General features: G+C 35.7%; 1 protein-coding gene across 2 annotated transcripts in view; it reads left to right on the forward strand.

Annotated features, from left to right (window-relative positions):
* Positions 1-3,719: 3,719 nt before the first annotated feature.
* The window catches only part of LOC110447462 (WD repeat-containing protein 90-like), a 43,625-nt gene continuing 25,537 nt past the window's right edge, over positions 3,720-21,807 (forward strand). For both annotated transcript variants that reach the window (XM_021493172.1, XM_021493173.1), the window contains exons 1-23: positions 3,720-3,869; positions 6,314-6,405; positions 6,726-7,038; positions 7,737-7,907; positions 8,121-8,244; positions 8,469-8,539; positions 8,867-8,976; positions 10,794-10,943; positions 11,525-11,578; positions 11,695-11,763; positions 12,715-12,825; positions 14,807-14,952; positions 15,486-15,543; positions 15,813-15,931; positions 16,415-16,576; positions 17,268-17,392; positions 17,516-17,632; positions 17,783-17,853; positions 19,692-19,856; positions 20,032-20,171; positions 20,421-20,682; positions 20,801-20,971; positions 21,449-21,577. In XM_021493172.1, coding sequence (XP_021348847.1) covers positions 3,860-3,869; positions 6,314-6,405; positions 6,726-7,038; positions 7,737-7,907; positions 8,121-8,244; positions 8,469-8,539; positions 8,867-8,976; positions 10,794-10,943; positions 11,525-11,578; positions 11,695-11,763; positions 12,715-12,825; positions 14,807-14,952; positions 15,486-15,543; positions 15,813-15,931; positions 16,415-16,576; positions 17,268-17,392; positions 17,516-17,632; positions 17,783-17,853; positions 19,692-19,856; positions 20,032-20,171; positions 20,421-20,682; positions 20,801-20,971; positions 21,449-21,577 — 2,940 coding nt within the window. In that variant the 5' untranslated portion in view covers positions 3,720-3,859. The remainder of the gene's footprint in view (positions 3,870-6,313; positions 6,406-6,725; positions 7,039-7,736; positions 7,908-8,120; positions 8,245-8,468; positions 8,540-8,866; positions 8,977-10,793; positions 10,944-11,524; positions 11,579-11,694; positions 11,764-12,714; positions 12,826-14,806; positions 14,953-15,485; positions 15,544-15,812; positions 15,932-16,414; positions 16,577-17,267; positions 17,393-17,515; positions 17,633-17,782; positions 17,854-19,691; positions 19,857-20,031; positions 20,172-20,420; positions 20,683-20,800; positions 20,972-21,448; positions 21,578-21,807) is intronic.

A 21,807-nucleotide genomic window follows, 5' to 3' on the forward strand; every position in this document is an offset into this window, starting at 1 on the left:
AACCCTACATATATACTTCCAAATCTCTGATAGACGAAATACTAGCTTATCACGCTTCTGTACTACAGTCTTTCCGAATACCCATTAATGACAAAGATACAGACTTTTGCTTCGTTTGCATTGGATTCCAAAACTTTACCAAATCCTTATTACTGTAATTACCGGTACGTTTTATCGCAGGCTCACCTGGTTACTCAACGAAGACATTATGAAAACTTCTTTTACCATTCTTAGTACCACTTAATTAGGGTTAGAGTCATATTGTGACTGTATACTCTGTAAGTGGAATAAACGGAATGTGGGTTTTGAAGACTTTTTTGAAACATTTATCAATCTAGAACATTCTGTTCTCAAAAATATTCTCCTGTATTATTTTTTGCTTTTTGACCATTTTTATTACCATTCCTCATAACAAACAGAAAGAAAGCCTTCACTATTTTGCTAAAAGCACTACCAAGGCTGAAAAATAAATATACAGGGACAAAGTTGTGAGAATAATTAATTATGATAATAATTGAGTTACTGGTTGACACTGTCTTTGTTAAGTTAGATGGCAAGACTTTCTACGAGTATGCTGATTGTAGACATTCCTATGGGAAGAAACTGTGCCCCTCCTCTGGCCGACTGTTTAGTTTTAATACGAGGCTAAATTTATTTATCAGGCCAAAAAAATTCCTAGCCAAGTCCTTCAATATAACATTCAGATATATCAACGATGGGCTGTCTTTACAAACAAAAGTTGTATTTGCTGCGTCTATCTTATAAACCATACCGCTTGAAATCAAGGACACAGCAGGCTCTTCACCTCAGTCGCTTTCTTCGATGTTTTCTCATTATATGATCGAAAATGACCTCTTACAAGTATGCTGTACGATCTTCATTTTCTGATCATGAACTTTCTCTTCTTGACAGTAACATCCCCGCACCCCCATGTTTCGGTTGATTCGGCCAAGAGTTCGCTGTAGATAGCGTAACTTCATGACTTTATCATAATATTATTGATGTCGCCTGTTGACTGACAAAGTTACAATACAGGTTCCAACGATGCCGGTTAATGTAGACTATTGGCAAGTTTTATTGTCGCTTTAATAATCTTTAAGGGAAATATTATATTTCTTTGTGTGATATGAAGGTCATGTTGTTGATTATGCTTATTAGTTAGGTTCTGTTGTCACTACTCCAGTACTCGCGCTGTGGACGTAACATATCTAGGATTTGACCCTGATTAAATGTGTGTTGTTGGTAAAGCAGCAGCCGCTTACCCTTCCGGAACACCTGGTCTAAAAAAATCCTGCTGAAATCCTCACATTTAAATCATTACAACTTCTTTATATATAATGTCGTATAATTTGTATATTTAATCATAAAACGCACTGGTATAGTTATCAATTGATTTTATTTCAACTTTAAAACTGCTGTCTTTAAACAAAAAAATACACATTTATCAGCCAATTGATCAAGTGCCTGCACAAGATTTATATCCCAGCTACGCCCCTGGGAAGGGAGAGGGGTTTGTTACCAACCCTAGATCTATACTAACATTTAGGACTTTAGCTAAGATTGTCTAATAGATGCTTACCTACTCTTAGTGTTTCTACGTTATTCAGATATAGACGGGAAATTTTCAAAACTATGGGTGCTCTGTTCTAATGTCATCATCTTAATTCTTACTGTGTTTAAAGTTACTAACCAGGTTTTAGCTCATTGAACAGTTTGCTAAGGTCACTTTTCAACTTTATTGATGTACAGACTAGTATGGTAATTTAATTCAGATTCCAAAGAAATATCACAGTTGAAGTTGGTGTTTCAGATTCTAAAGCACCATCATTAACAAAAAGATCGTGGTTGAAATCAGAGATTTGGTTTATATCATTTACATAAAAGTTCATAATAAGAAAAGGTCTGAAATAGAAACCTAAGGGGCGAAAACATCAATAATTATTTTTTTAATTGGATTTTTTTACAAATTAAAACAATAAAACTGATTCATATTAAGAAAATAACTTGTAAAGTTAACCCTTAACGTCAAGCAATACAGTACTGTACATGATCTTCATCTGGCATATACATATTGTGAACTATTTTGATTAATCTTTTAGTGGAAAAGTCTCTCTTGAAACTTTTACTTTGATCAAAATTTGATCTTCCAAGCAAAACTTTGCTAACAATTTTTTCTTGGATTTTAGATATGATATGATATCATAATAACAATGAGATTAGACAATAGTAGAAATGATAGTAGGATCTATCGAGTTGCCCTTCTAGAAAATTGGGCAGACTTGTAATTATACACCCAAAGAAAACTGAGGGGTTGTGAACATTTATGTAGTGTAAAATCACCCGAGTAATCTGAACCTGATGCTTTTGTTAGCCCATCAAGATGTTAAATACTTCATCTGGGCTTGTTTGTATATCACTTAGTATTGGAGTATTACAGCATAACAGGAGATACGTCTTTATCACTTAGTATTGGAGTATTACAGCATAACAGAAACTTATTCTTTATCATTTAGTATTGGAGTATTACAGCATAACAGGAGATACGTCTTTATCGTTTAGTATTGGAGTATTACAGCATAACAGTAGATACGTCTTTATCACTTAGTATTGGAGTATTACAGCATAACAGTAGATACGTCTTTATCACTAAGTATTGGGGTATTACAGCATAACAGGAGATACATCTTTATCACTTAGCATTGGAGTATTACAGCATAACAGGAGATACATCTTTATTACTTAGCATTGGAGTATTACAGCATAACAGGAGATACATCTTTATTGTTTAGTATTGGAGTATTAAAGCATTGCAGGAGATACATCTTTTCAACGTTTTCTGGTATATTGCTTTGTTGTTAAGAAAAAATGTGTTGACTGTGGCTGCCTACACTAGTAAAGAGTTGGGAATGGACCAGAATATGTTGGGTTAAGTCATTGGCCTGTTGATCTTACATTAGTATCATTATATGTTTCTATAATTTTCCTTTTTATTGGGGTGGCTTTTCAGCAAGCCAGAAAAAAATGGGAATTTATATTGATAATCTTAGTTCATTTAAAGTTGTAAAAACCTAACCTATCTCTTTTCTCCAATGCTTGACTAACCCAACGTTTGACTTTAGGATGTAGAGTCACAGTGACAGATTTTTTTTGGAAGAAAGTCTTTGCAAATATCTAGAATAAGTTTCGTGGCATTTTAAACAATATCATTCACTACATTACTATTAGAATAATATAAAAATGTAATACTTAGATAAAGCTAAACCAACATCACCGACAAATTTGTAGTTCCGGCTTTCTCTTTAGTATGCATTTCAAACACATTGAGGACATGGTGCCCTGCCTTTGTACACTATAAACACAGTGCGAAATTACTTGCAGATGACTTTGATTTTTGAGTTAAAAATTGTGTATCTTGCAGCATAACGTGTAGATGGATAAGCCAGCACAATCTAATCAATTTATTTTAAAATTTCTACTGACATGCAGCAATTGTTTAGAAAGGTCTCAAGATTTCCTTACAACTTTATGCATTACATTTATGGGTATCGATCCAAATTATCAACATAATCATGATTTAAGGAATTAATCGATATTCTCATTCATATTCATTTTTTTCACATCAATTTGTAATCGAATGAGCCCAATAGCGTTGTAATCGAATGTGCCGTATTGTAACCGGAAGTTGATATATTATGCGTAGACAAAATGCGCATACAAAATCAAAACATGGCGGTAAACCCAAAATAAGACACGGGAAGACGAAGGAGTATGTGGAATTTAAGCTATCTGACCATTGCGTGATCTGACTCATATTTTCCTCATTACTGGAACATCCAACTCGGCATTTCCAACATCCAAAATGTCACACTGTAAGCTAGCTGTCGTAGAATTTACACATTTGTTACAATGTGATCGTTGACAAGATGAAACATGCTCAGCTCGCGTCTGCTATTCAAGAGTAGTTTCTCGATAACCCAAAGAATAAGTATCAATTCACAAGAGACACATGAAATAAATTGTGATTTGAGTCTGGCTGGCGATATTTGAAATTTAAACATTTTTACCACATCATGTAGTCTGTGTGCACAGGCACACCTGGTAGACCTATGTATATATGTTGAAGGTATTTCATACAGGCTCATGTCAGGATTTGTGATGAGCTGATAACTTTTCCTCAAAATGAAAAAAAAACCGGAAGTTGGTTGGTATACCCATGTCAAGAATAATGTCAATAATGACCTTTGCAGAAATTATTTGTAGTAAATATTGTTGATTTTGTCTGAAAAGTAACTTTTAATTGCAGAATTTGAGTGGTGCAAAATTGCATTGAATATTATAATTTATGAAAAATCTTACCTGTACATGCATTTCTGAAGTATCTGTGTATTCACTATTATCGAGAAAAATGTAAGAAAATGCTTCAAATCTCAAGAATGATGGTGTGTACTTTGATTGAATATTTTACAATAATTCATAAAGCTAACAAGGCTATTTATACAAGTCAAGCCAGATTACCGTAGTGAGAACCTGTAGTGAATGGTGTACAAGTGTACATTCGTGTCTCCGGTTGAAACAGTTGAACCTGTAAAGAAAACGACAGGTACAGATCCGAACCGAGGCAGACCCCAGGAAAATTCGGCACATGAAGATTGAGGGGTCCATACGTACCTGGCCGAAACTTAAATGCTGACTATTGCCAGTTTGTATTATGTCTTTCTAAAATAATGTCAAGCCACATGTATTTTTTAAGATAAGTGATGTAATTCAGTGTACACGTGAGAGAAGAGCATAATATTCTTGTTACATTGTTTTTTATTCTCCGAAACTGTGCATTTTTAGCTCTGCTTATACAACGGTCCAAGTGCGTTCGTTTATCGTGGAATATTTCTGCGCCACAGGTACTGTTTCAACCGGATACATGAATGTACCTCAGGTAAAATCTCACTTGCTTTGCATGCTTTTTTCCAACCTCAGTCAGCCTTGTTGGCTTTGTTCTCAGTCATGATTTAATCAGTGGAAATATATGCCATTATTCTGGAGATTTGACACATTTTCTCGATAATGGTGAATACATGGATACTTCAGGAATTCCATGAACAGATAAGTATTTTCATTATTCATTGCAATTTTGTGCCACTCAAATTCTGCATTCAAAAGTTACTTTCCAGACAAAATTAACAATATTTTTCTCAACTAATTTCTGCAAATGTTATTATTGACATTGTTCTTGACATTAGTTAACGAATCAACTTCCATACTTTATTTGTTTTGAGGAAAATTACGAGCCCATTTAATACAAACTATATACACTGACATAATGCTGTATGAAATACCTTAATTATATATATATAAGTAGTAAGGTAGGACAGACTATTTTATATTTTAACATATTTACCTTGCAGATGCCTGTGTTAATATAGAAGGGTAGGAGAGACATTTTTTTTTATTTCAACATAAGTTGAAATCCACCATGTAACTTGTAGTCAGGTATATGATATATACTTATATATACTTATATATACTTATATATACTTATGGGAAGCCAAATTTTTCCCTTAATAGCTATAGGTGTAATGACTGATGATGCCAGTAACTGTATCAGTGGATCAACAAGTTTGGGATAATTTTTGGGGATTGTCTTTCGTTTATGAGAATTCCCTAGTCACAAAATGTGCAGCTTTGCATAGAAAACCTAGAATGAAAACTCACATACTGTACTGCTCTGTAGCAATAGTCCAGAAAAAAGGATGTTTCTGGAAACGTCCACATACTTTTTACAATAAATAATGTTATTGACACAAAAAAAAATCAAAAAAATCCGAAAGTTTGTTTGGTAAAATTTCACAAAATGTACCACTGATAGTCCTGTTTATTGAACATTAATCATCAGTCAATGTCAAATGAATCTCAAGTAAGCAAATCCATTTAAAAATGCACTCATGTACCCATTTTCTTGACAAGACCCCCTTTACTTTTAGCTTCCTGCAATTTTTTTCAAAACAGTTCCAAGTGTTAAAATAAGCCAATAAGTTTCAGAATATTAACATTATCAGATAACAATTGAGTTAAACAAACTTTGGGGTCAATTATGTTCATATGAATGTCATTGACCAACTTGCAAGGTAGGAGGTGTCAAAAGTATTAATTCAGGAATGATGGACCAGCAGTAAAGCTCAACAAACGTTTACATTTTTCAATTCTGCATTTTCATGAATAATTCCTCAGGGCTTACAAGCATGTATTCAATATTTGAAATGCACACATTGTAATTGAAGCATTTATCATATACATGTATAACTTTTGTATTGAACAGTGTGGCAGCACCCATATGTGAATGTTTTCAAACACTTCAACCTTGCATCATGGAAAAAGTCAACAAAAGAAGGCGAAGTAGCAGGAGTAATGGTATAACAACTAAATATGCACAGATACTAATTACTGATGTTTGTAAACTTTCACTAAAGGGTCAAGTCCTTAACCAACTAAACTTATACTATGTTAATTGTAGTTCATTTTGTCTGACAATATTGTCTGCTCATGAAGTTTCTCAAATTAATTGTTGTTGATGGTCACAATCTGGAAACATCATATAATTTCACAGAATTTTTCTATTTGTCAATCAGTGCTGAAAAGTGTAAAGCAATGAGGAATTGTATATTACCTCACACTACCACCATTAAATGCATTCACATAGTAAATTGACATTTTCCTTTTTTTTTCAACAGGACAAAGCTGTGAAATGTACTGTGTACAAGGTGACAGGTTCAATCCCTGCTGGGAATTATATCCAGCTCCCAAAGGCCCAGACCCAATCACTGGGTTTAACTGGACGTTACCTGTACCTCCTGTTCAAGCCAATCCCCACCAAATACTTTGTTGTCCACATAGACCTAGCCACTCAGGACAACCTGATCGTGAGAGTGTCATTCTCTAACCTGTTTAAGGAGTTCAAGTCAACTTCCACATGGCTTCAGTTCCCATTTCTTTGTAATGCTTCCAAAGGATCTGTCCATGCATTTGCTGCAATGGGTGGGAAAGGTGAGAATATACAGAAGAGAGTAGTATAGATAAAATGTAAGTGATCTTAATGTAATTAGAAACACACACCTATACAATTGTATGTACAAGAGAGAAAGATGACACAGAAATATGTAGAAAATAAAACAGTTATGACTCACCAGTTGTTGTACCATTTAACCAGGGATGTTTGGGGTTAAATTTCCCTTTTTAAATCAAAATTGCCCCAATAATGAAGCTACTAAACATCTGAATCACCCTACGTGTATTGGTGTTAACTCATTCACCCCTGAAATTTCATAATGAACTATTCCAACCTTTGAATTGGAGGAGTTCAAATGGGTCTTCAGGGGTGAATGAGTTAAAGGTGTGAAATAGTCAGCTGTATACAAATGGTTACCTGTGGTGGGAAAAGTAGCTCATCATTCAATCAATTCATGTTTTTGATATGTTATGTCATTGGCTATGAAGTAATGGTTTCAAGCCTTTTAAAAACTTGTGATTCAGTGACCTTGGATGGGGTTCTATATCTTCACTTTTTCACCACATATTGGCACATTTTATTTCATATAACAATTAACTAAATGTAAACTTAGGTGCACTGTTCTAGTATTAATTTATACAATGATGATTAACTTAACAATGTACCTTAATAGTTTCTGAATGAGTATTTATTAATGATTAACTGTATGTAACAACATGAATGGTTTGGTTTACAGATCACAGTGGCCCAGCACCTCATGCCACACGATGGACAGTCTTATGTTTAGACTTCAACTATATCCTGTCCATGTACCTCAACAGAAAGTTTTCCTACATGAAGGGAATACGACTTTGTGCCAACATGGTGGTCAAGAATATATTTACAAGTGACACATTGTTTGATCCAGGTATTATAGGATCTACATCTCTTTATTAACAAGGGATTGACAACACATGGTTTATTTTTTCATTGTTCACGTTAGATCCATTGGGTTGAGCATTCACTGAATGATAAACAGACTGAATTGTTATTTTACAGCTGAAAATTGTGAATTTCGAATTTATATTGTAAAAGTGAATTTTGTTGAAGAATGTGTAAATTATAATTGAACTGTTAACAGCTGTAACCCTTGACCAGGCCAAGAGGGCTGGACTCCTAGACCAGGGAGTGTCACCAATGCCAAGAGAGATGGCTTACCCAGTCCTAAAGGGAGACCACTGGCATGACCACTATGACCTCATCAGGTAGAACCAAGTTTAAACTAGGAGAAATGATCACTTTGATTGATCGCAGTAACTATATTACTGATAAGGGTGACTTCACTACCTATCACATGAGTTTATTACTGATCCGGGTGACTATATTATTACATTGGAACTACAATGCCGACAGATGCTCCTTTTGAAATTCTTGATGACTTCCTTTACCAGGTAGTGATTTACAAAGCATTTTTACACTCTTTGTACAGATTTCCCTCTGATGGTGGTAAGAAGCCATTTGACTCCATGCAGTACAGCAGTCCCCCTGGTAAAAACACAAGTTAGTAGAACTATTCTGTAGTCAATTGAATATATGTAATATGCCTTGAGACTATACAACTCAAATAGTCTGACACCAGGGCTGGTAAGCTTATTGGCACTTTTCAGCAATTTCATAGAAAATATTGGTCAGCCTCGTACAAAATGTACCATACTCTAAATATAAAAGTGTACACCCCTGGTGTTCTGTTCAAGATTCTTAATGTTGATATCCTGCCTGCTCATACCTGTTTACTCATTGATCAAATTCCTTATAATTATTGTTCTGAATAAGTATATGCTAATACTAACTTGTCCCTTTGTTAATGTTGATATTTTGATGTTGCAGGTAGTCATCGTACAGGAAGCCCAAAGAGAGTGTCTACACGGTCAGTTGATGTCAGTAAATGTGTCACTGACAGGGTTGCCATGATCCACAAACTTACAGAGCCTAAACAGGTAAAGGTCACAATTACTGGTTACAGGTGAGATAATCACTTACTCTTTTTATAGTCCGAATTATTCTGACGTTTTATCGACTTTTTTCATATCGGTCTGTCGTCGATTAACATCAGAACTCCGGCCCTCTATAATATGCGGGAAATATGCGACCCGTGCCCGGAGCGCACTTCAAACTGATATTTTAGAAACAAATCGTCACTTTCACATACATGTCGCATATTTCCCGAATATTATAGAGGGCCGGAGTTCTGACGTTAATCGACGGCAGACCGATATAATAAAGTTGATAAAACGTCAGAATAATTCGGACTACTGTCTTTACTGGGCACAGGTGAGACGATCACTTTCTGTGTTACTGAGCACAGGTTAGACAATCACTCTCTTTACTGGGCACAGGTGAGACGATCACTTTCTGTGTTACTGAGCACAGGTTGGACACCGATCATACAATCACTTGCTGTGTTACTGGACACAGGTATGACCATCACTTGCTGTGTTACTGGACACAGGTCATACACTCACTGTGTTACTGGACACAGGTCATACACTCACTTACTGTGTTACTGGACACAGGTCATACACTCACTGTATTACTGGACACAGGTCATACACTCACTTACTGTGTTACTGGACACAGGTCATTCACTCACTGTATTACTGGACACAGGTCATACACTCACTTACTGTGTTACTGGTCACAGGTCATACACTCACTGTGTTACTGGACACAGGTCATACACTCACTTGCTGTGTTACTGGACACAGGTCATACACTCACTGTATTACTGGACACAGGTCATACACTCCCTTACTGTGTTACTGGACACAGGTATGACCATCACATACTGTGTTACTGGACACAGGTCATACACTCGCTGTATTACTGGACACAGGTCATACACTCCCTTACTGTGTTACTGGACACAGGTATGACCATCACTTTCTGTGTTAGTGGACACAGGTCATACACTCACTTACTGTGTTACTGGTCACAGGTCATACACTCACTGTGTTACTGGACACAGGTCATAGACTCACTTACTGTGTTACTGGTCACAGCTAGGACCATCACTTGCTGTGTTACTGGACACAGGGCATACACTCACTTACTGTGTTACTGGACACAGGCCATACAATCACTTACTGTGTTACTGGACACAGGTAGGACCATCACTTACTGTGTTACTGGACACAGGTCATAGACTCACTTACTGTGTTACTGGACACAGGTAGGACCATCACTTGCTGTGTTACTGGACACAGGTATGACCATCACCTACTGTGTTACTGGACACAGGTCATACAATCACTTACTGTGTTACTGGACACAGGTCATACACTCACTTACTGTGTTACTGGACACAGGTCATACCTTCACTTGCTGTGTTACTGGACACAGGTCATACAATCACTTACTGTGTTACTGGACACAGGTCATACAATCACTTACTGTGTTACTGGACACAGGTCATACACTCACTTACTGTGTTACTGGACACAGGTCATACACTCACTTACTGTGTTACTGGACACAGGTCATACACTCACTTACTGTGTTACTGGACACAGGTGAGATGATCATTCAGTGTTACTGAAAACAGGTGAGACAATATCTTACTGTGCACAGGTGATACAATTTCTTGCCAAGAAACAAACAATAATATTTTATATAATTTAATTATAATATTCTTAATTGGTGATATGGATGGTTCTGTGTGTAAATCTAACATGGTCAGTTCTATGTTATAAACTTAAATATGGTTGAACTCCTGTTTCTATTTAAGTACTGCTACATTAATGCTTTGTGTATACAGAAAGTGAAGCGTCGACATGTGACATCAGAGCTGCCACCAGTGGGACTGGACAAGATGACAGTTGTGGCGGACACCCAGGGAGAGGTACATGTGTTCGCACACCCTGAGGACGAGATCATGGTCCACCAGGAAGGTCAGACTAGTGGACAGGTATGCTCCATATTTGGGGTGGGCAATAATAGTGCAACACCAATGTATTGCAGTATTTGTCTAGCAATATGTTTGAAAGTTAAGCACTGTTATGAAACAGTTTTACAGAAGTTAAGCTAAGATTTTTAATGACAGTAAGCTAGCTTTGTATCATTACTCTCAAACCAATTTAACATGATTTATAATTTACCATTGAAGATTGCTGAACTTGTGCTTGTTTTCTGTATTTTCTACAATAAATCATATTTAATACTTTGAATTGATAGGAATACATTACAGTATGACATACTATTGCAATATCTTGCAATATAAAAACTGCATCTAATCCCCTCCCCTATCTATTACTAGTATACACTAGTTTACTGTAGTGGTCAATCAGGAGGGTTAATCCAGTTTATGCTGCATTGTTTGGTTATTCATACTCCCCTCATGCTCATTATACACTTAGCTTACAGTAGCACATGCAGTACAAACAGTTTATCTGTAATCTTGTGTTGATAATCTTTCGAATTAGAGGAAAAAGAAGATATAAGAAAATGTTAGTACATATGTATTGATTATTGCTTATGAAACCCTTACAGGTTTCTAAGGTGTCTGCACCAGCAAGTCTGGGACCAAGAAAAATAGCCAGTAAGGTAAGTACATATTGGTTTCAATATATTCAGATGTTTATTACTGTGATTGACATGGTTTATGAAAGATAACAGTTTAAGATGTGTTCAGCAGTAATGTAGCTTAACTTTGCTTTCAGAGCCTAGAACCAGATCCCATTCTGAAGCTGAAGAGGATTGTAGGTTTTGGTGGAGCTTCTTTTAGAGATGTAAGTAAAAAACATCTTTTCTAGAACACATATCATTTGGTATGTTATTAAAACGATGATATATTTACATTTCTATTGCAATTTCTTTTATAAGCATTACAAGAAGAAATAAATTGTGTTCATAGAGCTCGAGCTATGAATGCAATTTGATCCGGGTCAATTTGAAGCTTCACCTCCTGGTTCGTTTAACATGAGACAACTGTTAGAATAAAAGATTTGGTGATGCTCCAGGAATCTTGATTGCACCGATAACACACACACTTCAATATCGAAAATATGAGAGAATATCTATATTTAGGTCAATAATAACTGAATTATATAGAATATAAATATAAGGATTAAACAGCATGCAACACAGTATCATACTAACATATTCTCCGAGGCATATGTTTCTCTCCTACCCTGGACAGGTGTATCCACACTTTTACCGGTGTGAGATTTCCTTGTCTCACCCTAGGGTTAAGACGGGGGTTCCCCTATTAATAACAATGGTATGACATCACGTCAACAATCCATCAACGTCACGTCAACCCTGAATTTAGCCTGTAGCATTAACATTACATTTTGTATATGATACAGAATAGGTGAACAGGGTAAGAGAAAAGAATCATTCACCCCCTGTTGGTGAGATAGGGGAATCTCAACCCTCGGGGAAAGGTTCTTAAGTTGCCAAACACTCGGCAAAAACCTGTGTTTGGCAACTTAAGAATCTTCTCCCTCGGGTTGAGATTTCCCTATTAAACAAAACTGTGTTGCATACCATCATCAATGTTCAAAAAGTGCATTCTAGCCCTTAAATAAAAACAACTTCTATGATACTCATGATAAAATAATAAACATTACCAAACACCCACTAATAAGTTGATTAATTGGGTAAGGTACAGTACCTGGACTGACTCTGGTTGGTGTTAATAGCTTTAGAGTAGTCAGTTGCTACTTTTTGTGTTACAGGCGCTGTGGTCAGTGGATGCAGGTAGTGTTGTGTACCCCTGCCATGCAGTGGTTGTTGCTATGAAGATAAGTAACGGTCATCAGCGTTTCTTCGTTGGCCACACTGATAAGGTAAGGGTTCTTTTGGTCTCCACATTTTTCAAAACTAGGAGGATACCCTTTGACACATGTAAATGTTTTAATTTTATATACCTAGATACCCTGTGACACCTGTAAATGTTTTAATTTTATAAACCTAGATACCTGTGACACATGTGAATGTTTTAATTTTATAGACCTAGATACCCTGTGACACATGTCAACGTTTTAATTTTACATACCTAGATACCCTGTGACATATGTGAATGTTTTAATTTTATAAACCTAGATACCTGTGACACATGTGAATGGTTTAATTTTATATACCTAGATTCCCTGTGTCACATGTAAATGTTTTAATTTTATATACATAGATACTCTGTGACACATGTAAATGATTTAATTTTATATACCTAGATTCCCTGTGTCACATGTAAATGTTTTAATTTCATATACCTAGATACCCTGTGACACCTGTAAATGTTTTAATTTTATATACATAGATACTCTGTGACACATGTAACTGTTTTAATTTTATATACCTAGAAACCCTGTGACACATGTGAATGGTTTAATTTTATATACCTAGATAGCCTGTGACACATGTAAATGTTTTAATTTCATATACCTAGATACCCTGTGACTCATGTGAATGTTTTAATTTTATATGCCTAGATACCCTGTGACACATGTAAATGTTTTAATTTTATATACCTAGATACCCTGTGTCACATGTAAATGTTTTAATTTTATATACCTAGATACTCTGTGACACATGTAAATGTTTTAATTTTATATACCTAGATTCCCTGTGTCACATGTAAATGTTTTAATTTTATATACCTAGATTCCCTGTGACACATGTGAATGTTTTAATTTTATATACCTAGATTCCCTGTGTCACATGTAAATGTTTTAATTTTATATACATAGATACTCTGTGACACATGTAAATGTTTTAATTTCATATACCTAGATACCCTGTGACACCTGTAAATGTTTTAATTTTATATACCTAGATTCCCTGTGACACATGTGAATGTTTTAATTTCATATACCTAGATACCCTGTGACACATGAGAATGTTTTAATTTTATATACCAAGATACCCTGGGACACATGTGAATGTTTTAATTTTATATCCCTAGATACCCTGTGACACATGTGAATGTTGTAATTTTATATACCTAGATACCCTGGGACACATGTGAATGTTTTAATTTTATATCCCTAGATACCCTGTGACACATGTGAATGTTGTAATTTTATATACCTAGATACCCTGGGACACATGTGAATGTTTTAATTTTATATACCAAGATACTCTGTGACACATGTGAATATTTTAATTTTATATACCTAGATACCCTGTGACACATGAGAATGTTTTAATTTTATATACCAAGATACTCTGTGACACATGTGAATATTTTAATTTCATATACCTAGATACCCTGTGACACCTGTAAATGTTTTAATTTTATATACCTAGATTCCCTGTGTCACATGTAAATGTTTTAATTTTATATACCTAGATAATCTGTGACACATGTAAATGTTTTAATTTCATATACCTAGATACCCTGTGACACCTGTAAATGTTTTAATTTTATATACCTAGATAATCTGTGACACATGTAAATGTTTTAATTTTATATACATAGATACTCTGTGACACATGTAAATGTTTTAATTTCATATACCTAGATACCCTGTGACACCTGTAAATGTTTTAATTTTATATACCTAGATTCCCTGTGTCACATGTAAATGTTTTAATTTTATATACCTAGATTCCCTGTGTCACATGTAAATGTTTTAATTTTATATACCAAGATACCCTGTGACACATGTGAATATTTTAATTTCATATACCTAGATACCCTGTGACACATGTAAATGTTTTAATTTTATATACCAAGATACCCTGTGACACATGTGAAATCTTGACTTATGTATGTTTAGACCCTCGAGGTCCTGTGTCTGATGTTTTCTGACTGTTTTGCGTAAATAGGTATCCTGTATCAGTTTGACGGGTAATTCCTCCTTGCTGGCCTCCGGACAGACAGGTGTTCTCAGTGCTGTCCGCATCTGGAAATTTCAGACCGGGGAGTGTCTGGCAATGTGTAAAACACATGTGCACTCCCTCCACTGCCTGAGGTAATAATCAGTATGAACACATGACATATAGACAAGCTGTCTAAAGGTGATAGTTCTCTTAGAGTAATTAGCAGATTACTTGTCTCTCTATCACTGGATTTGTTTAAGTAAACCACTTAACTGTAGCAGCAATATCTATCCACAAAATGATTAATGGACTTATTCTTGTCTATACATATAAAGTAATACATATAAAGTAATACATATAAAGTAATACACATAAAGTAATACATATAAAGTAATTATAAAGTAATACATATAAAGTAAAGTAATACATATAAAGTAATACATATAAAATAATTATAATTACTTATTGTAATGTTTTGTTCTAAATTTCCAAGATGATATAGATAGACGTATTTAAAAAAAATCCTCCTCACTAGTATGTAAGCCACATGTATTCCTTGTCAGAAGAGAAATGAGGAACAATGGAGTCTCAAGGACTGCCTACTCCCGCCTTTTGTTGTACAATGTCTCTTGAGTTATAATCTTGTATCCAGATCAAAAATAACATAAAACCTTCATTGTTTCAGCTTCTCTCACAAAGGGAATGTACTTTGTGGCGTGGGGAAAGACGGGCATGGTAAAAATGTAAGTAGTTTGGTAACACAGCTGTTATTTTAATTGTCATCCTTTAAATACTGATGAAATCATCTCACAGTGTGAACATTCTATGTCACAGCTCAATGTAAAGAGCACACCGTTTTTTCAGTATAGACTATAATCCACTCTATTTCTCAGCAAGGCTGTAACAGTTAATATAGAGAGTACACTCTACTTTTGGTAAAGGATACTAGTAGACCAGTTACTATAGAGACACAAAACCACTCTCAGTCAATGACCACTGTTATTTGTTGTAGATGGTTGTAATCTGGGACACGTCCAAAGTGGCTAAGTCACGAGAAGTGTCAGTGATGGCAAAGGCACACACTGATGTAGAAATAGAGAGCATGAAAGTGGCAGCCTTTGACGATACCAGGTAATGTACATATGGAGGCAAACATTTCTTTGTAGAGTTAAGAACTAGTAGACCTATACCCTTCAATAACCTGCTAATTATGGGTGTATTTATAAGTGTAACAATAACTTACATGTAAACAGTATGTATACTGTTTCAACTCATCAGGGCTTTTTATTGCCAATTCAGTTATTTATCCCAACACATCATATTCCTGTAGAAAATATTAAAGTAAATTCTCTTTAATTTGGGGTGGTAGTAAATTGTTTGATATGATATGTACAAAGTGATTGTAAAAAGACTAAAAAATGCTGTATATGTTTTAATTGGTCCCTTAGCTGTGGGTTGAATTAGCTCCCACTTTGAGATCTCACTGTAGATATCTGATCAATGATCAACCTCATGTTGAATTCACAATCTTGTTAAGTGCAAAAATTAAAACAGGTGAAACTTTCCATTTGATTTTTTTTGTGATGATAACAACTGACGTATTGTATCTCCCAGGATGGTATCTTGTGGACGTGACAATATTCGACTGTGGCGGGTCAAGGATGGTCATCTGAGGTCAGCCCCTGTCAATCTTGGCGAACATCACACGGTGGAGTTTACAGATGTGTGCTTTGAAGCAGGATACCATGCTGACAAAGATCCCTCCGACAGACTAGTGTGAGCATTTAGCTATCAGTTTCTTGTGCAAAAACTGTATATCTGTAGTAAATCTGGTCACATATTTGTTTATATTACCTGTACATGTATATCTAGTAAATCTGGTCACATATTTGTTTATATTACCTGTACAGCTATATCTAGTAGATCTGGTCACATATTTGTTTATATTACCTGTATAGGTATATCTAGTAAATCTGGTCACATATTTGTTTATATTACCTGTACAGCTATATCATCAGTATATCTGTAGTAGATCTGGTCCTGTATTTATTTATATTACCTGTACAGGTATATCTACAGTAGATTTGGTCCTATATTTGTTTATATTACTTGTACAGGTATATCTACAGTAGATCTGGTCCTATATTTGTTTATATTACCTGTACAGGTATATCTATAGTATATTTTGTCCTATATTTGTTTATATCACCTGTACAGGTATATCTACGGTAGATCTGGTCCTTTATTTGTTTATATTACCTGTACAGGAATGCCTGCAGTAGATCTGGTCCTATATTTGTTTATATTACCTGTACAGGTATGCCTGCAGTAGATCTGGTCACATATTTGTTTATATTACCTGTACAGGTATGCCTGTAGTAGATCTGGTCCTATATTTGTTTATATCACCTGTACAGGTATATCTACGGTAGAACTGGTCCTTTATTTGTTTATATTACCTGTACAGGTATGCCTGCAGTAGATCTGGTCACATATTTGAGATAGAGCTGCAAAAGGTATCTATTCAGAATGTCCGCCGACTACTGCCGACGGACACCAAGCCTGTCAAGGAGAAACAGACTTTCAGATCAGGTAAGGTCCTTATTAACTAGTGTGATACAATAATTAACTAATGAAATATAGATTTCAGAGACACATTACAATTTGACTGTTATTTAAGTTACACAGGTAATATCTTCTTAATTCTATTGTCAGGTTCAGGTATTGGCATCAACTGTATGACAGTAAATGAGACGTTTTGTGTGACGGGATCTGACGATGGTTTCCTGCGCCTATGGCCGCTGGACTTTGCTCATGTTTACCTTGAAGCTGGTGAGATCAATTAATTTATTATTCTGCTTTTTTGTTGCATTCTTCTCAAAATATTTAGTGTTATCTGGTGTTAAATTAGATCAGGCATGCAGATATGTATGAATATTTTGACAACAACAAATAATGTGTGATTTTACAATGTACATACAGAACATGAGGGACCAGTGACAGCCATAGACCTCACTTCAGATGGACTCAAGATATTGGCAGGAACAGCAATGGTAGGTTACCACTTCATGATACAGAACTAATATGGTTAAATGAACTTTACAGTTGTAGGGATATAGTCATGTATCCACATATGTTACAACTATAGAGATGTTGTCATATCTGTATGAACTTAACAGCTGTAGGGATATAGTCATGTTTGTTACAACTATAGAGATGAAGTCATATCTGTATGAACTTTACAGCTGTAGGGATATTTAGTCATGTTTGTTACAACCATAGAGATGTAGTCATATCTGTATGAACTTTAAAGCTGCAGGGATATAGTCAAGTTTGTTACAACTATAGAGATGAAGTCATATCTGTATGAACTTTACAGCTGTAGGGATATAGTCATGTTTGTTACAACAATAGAGATGTTGTCATGTTTGTTACAACTATAGAGATGTTGTCATATCTGTATGAACTTTGCAGCTGCAGGGATATAGTCATGTTTGTTACAATAATAGAGATGTTGTCATGTTTGTTACAACAATAGAGATGTTGTCATATCTGTATGAACTTTACAGCTGTATGGATATAGTCATGTTTGTTACAACTATAGAGATGTTGTCAAGTTTGTTACAACTATAGAGATGTAGTCATATCTGTATGAAGTTTACAGCTGTAGGGATATAGTCAAGTTTGTTACAACCATAGAGATGTTGTCATATCTGTATGAACTTTACAGTTGTAGGGATATAGTCATGTTTGTTACAACCATAGAGATGTTGTCACATCTGTATGAACTTTACAGCTGCAAGGATATAATCATGTTTGTTACAATAATATAGAGGTGGTCATGTTTGTTACAACTATAGAGATGTAGTAATATATGTATGAACTTTACAGCTGCAGGGATATATTCATGTTTGTTACAACCATAGAGATGTTGTCATGTTTGTTACAACTATAGAGATGTTGTCGTGTCTGTACGAACTTTTCAGCTGTAGGGTTATAGTCATGTTTGTTACAACTATAGAGATTTTGTCATATCTGTATGAACTTTACAGCTGCAGGGATATAGTCATGTTTGTTACAATAATAGAGATGTTGTCATGTTTGTTACAACCATAGAGATGTTGTCACATCTGTATGAACTTTACAGCTGCAAGGATATAATCATGTTTGTTACAATAATATAGAGGTGGTCATGTTTGTTACAACTATAGAGATGTAGTAATATATGTATGAACTTTACAGCTGCAGGGATATAGTCATGTTTGTTACAATAATAGAGATGTTGTCATGTTTGTTACAACTATAGAGATGTTGTGATATCTGTATGAACTTTACAGCTGTAGGGATATCGTCAAGTTTGTTACAACTATAGAGATGTTGTCATGTTTGTTACAACTATAGAGATGTTGTCGTGTCTGTACGAACTTTTCAGCTGTAGGGTTATAGTCATGTTTGTTACAACTATAGAGATGTTGTCGTGTCTGTACGAACTTTTCAGCTGTAGGGTTATAGTCATGTTTGTTACAACTATAGAGATGGATGTTGTCATGTTTGTTACAACTATAGAGATGTAGTCATATCTGTATGAACTTTACAGCTGTAGGGATATAGTCAAGTGTAATACAACTATAGAGATGTAGTCATGTTTGTTACAACTATAGAGATGTAGTCATATCTGTATGAACTTTACAGCTGCAGGGATATATTCATGTTTGTTACAACCATAGAGATGTTGTCATATCTGTATGAACTTTACAGCTGCAAGGATATAATCATGTTTGTTACAATAATATAGATGTGGTCATGTTTGTTACAACTATAGAGATGTAGTCATATCTGTATGAACATTAGCTGTGGTGTGTCATGGTTGAGTATGTTTACCTTGTTTTAGGGCACTTTGGGGACCCTGGACATCTCCACACGGGCCTACACCACAGTGATGAGGTCACACACCGGGCGTATTGCTGATGTGGCAGTGGACCCCTACAGGAAACACATGGCCACCGTGTCAGAGGATCACTCGATCCGTGTGTGGGAGTCAGAAACCCTACAGCAGGTATGGCCTAACCCACTGGTCATCTTCTATCTCATATCATCCTATGTATTGTTGTTGGAGAAATTTCTACGTAACTCAGATTTAATGACAGTGTCCAATTTAGATTAGATTTTAGGTCAAGATAGGACTCCTGTAAATTACAATAGTAGCAAATGATGTGGCGTTATATTTACAGCTGTATGACTTCAGTGCACCCGAGGAGTGCCCCTGTATCATTCATTACCACCCGTCACGACAGATATTTGCCTGTGGATTTGAAAGTGGTGTAGTCAGAGTGTTTAATGTGCAGACCACCAGTATGATGGCAGAACACAGGTAATAAACATCTTCACAATCATGTTCTCCACCCAGGGGTTAATCTCTGCTGATTTATTCTACAAGACAAAGGAGCTGTAATAGTCCCCTAGACAGTGTTCTAGTTATAATAATAGTTTTTATGACTTTAATCTAAATAAAGAGAAGTATTCATTTGATTTTGATGGATTTTGTTACACACTGCTTAGAAAATTAAACACAAACTTATAAACAATAACAATTTTTTAAGAGTTTTTGTGTAATTTACAGACAACACAGAGGAAAGATCACAGGCCTTGCTTTCTCTCCCACCGGAGACTTTTTGTACAGTGCCTGTTCCCTTGGCTCTTTGGCACACTATGATGCTACATCTGAGAAGTATGAGCTGCTTCGTCTTCTGGGTAACACAGTGGCACGAGGCACCAGACATTCCCCAGACATTTTGTCGGTCAGTGCTGATGGACGAAGAATGGCGTTTATAGGGCCATCAGAGTACACAGTCTGTGTGGTGGATGCCAAGTCATTAGACGAGGTTTGTATCTTACTTATTTTTGAGTCATTTAAACACTGAAGGGAGGTATGACTGAAGTGACTTCCTTGACTGTTGGAAACTTGATGATTTTATGTGCTGTATTGTATGTATCTTACAGGTGGTACGAATAGACGTGACAAATCTGAATTCCTCAGATGCTGGGCGTTCATCACTAGACGCTGCTGTCAGGCTTCATTTTGCCCCACTAAGTCTTGGGCATCTAATAGTCATCACATCCAGTCACAAACTACTCAAGTTTGATGCCCGAACTGGACGTCTGCTTTCTGAGGTATGTACAGTCATTTTGTTTTTTTGTTTTTTATGTTTGGCCGTTTAGAACCTGGGATGGAATGATATTAAATTTCTTTATAGCAGTAACCTTGACTTACTTTCAAGGTTATGGGTCAAACACATGTGAAAACTTCAAACATCAACAACTAGAGAATCATAAAGTCTCGAGCCATCAAAGTCACACATGAATGACTAGCGTCATACTAATCAGAGTTTGGGATGTAAACGAAAGCATCCCAGGATGTGCAATACAGAATGACACTGTGTTGAGACAAAAAACAGCATGTTCAGGATGCAATATTTTACATCCCAAAATTGTGGTATGTAGCTGGTCCTGGTTGTCACATTGTCTGGACGTATATGGACCCATGAGAAACCTTTAGATGAGAGACGATTTTGGAGTTTATTAGGAGTATCTTGAGATTGTAACATAAAAAAATTCCTGTCCTGCAGCCTGTACAATTTTATGTCACAGGTGGCCAACATCCACAGGACAGGCTGTTCTACTGTGGCAGTCACCAGTAATGGCCGTCACCTAGCAACAGGAGGGGACAAGGTCATCAAGATCTGGGACTACAACATGAAGCTGGACATCAACTTTCAGGTAATATCATACTTCATTACTAATCAGCAACTGTCTCCACAGTTAGTTAGTGACCTTTAAACTGTTCTATATCCCAAGTCAACAAATTAAGTACATTGTATAAACTATTGTATCTCCCCAGGTAGTAAGCTTTAACTGTTGTGTTCCCTCAGTCAGTTAGTTAAGTGTAGACTATTGTATCTCCCTAGTCAGCTAGTAAGCTTTAACTGTTGTGTTCCCTCAGTCAGTTA

Source organism: Mizuhopecten yessoensis, unplaced genomic scaffold, assembly GCF_002113885.1.
Source record: "Mizuhopecten yessoensis strain PY_sf001 unplaced genomic scaffold, ASM211388v2 scaffold3427, whole genome shotgun sequence".
NCBI classification, from domain to species: domain Eukaryota; kingdom Metazoa; phylum Mollusca; class Bivalvia; order Pectinida; family Pectinidae; genus Mizuhopecten; species Mizuhopecten yessoensis.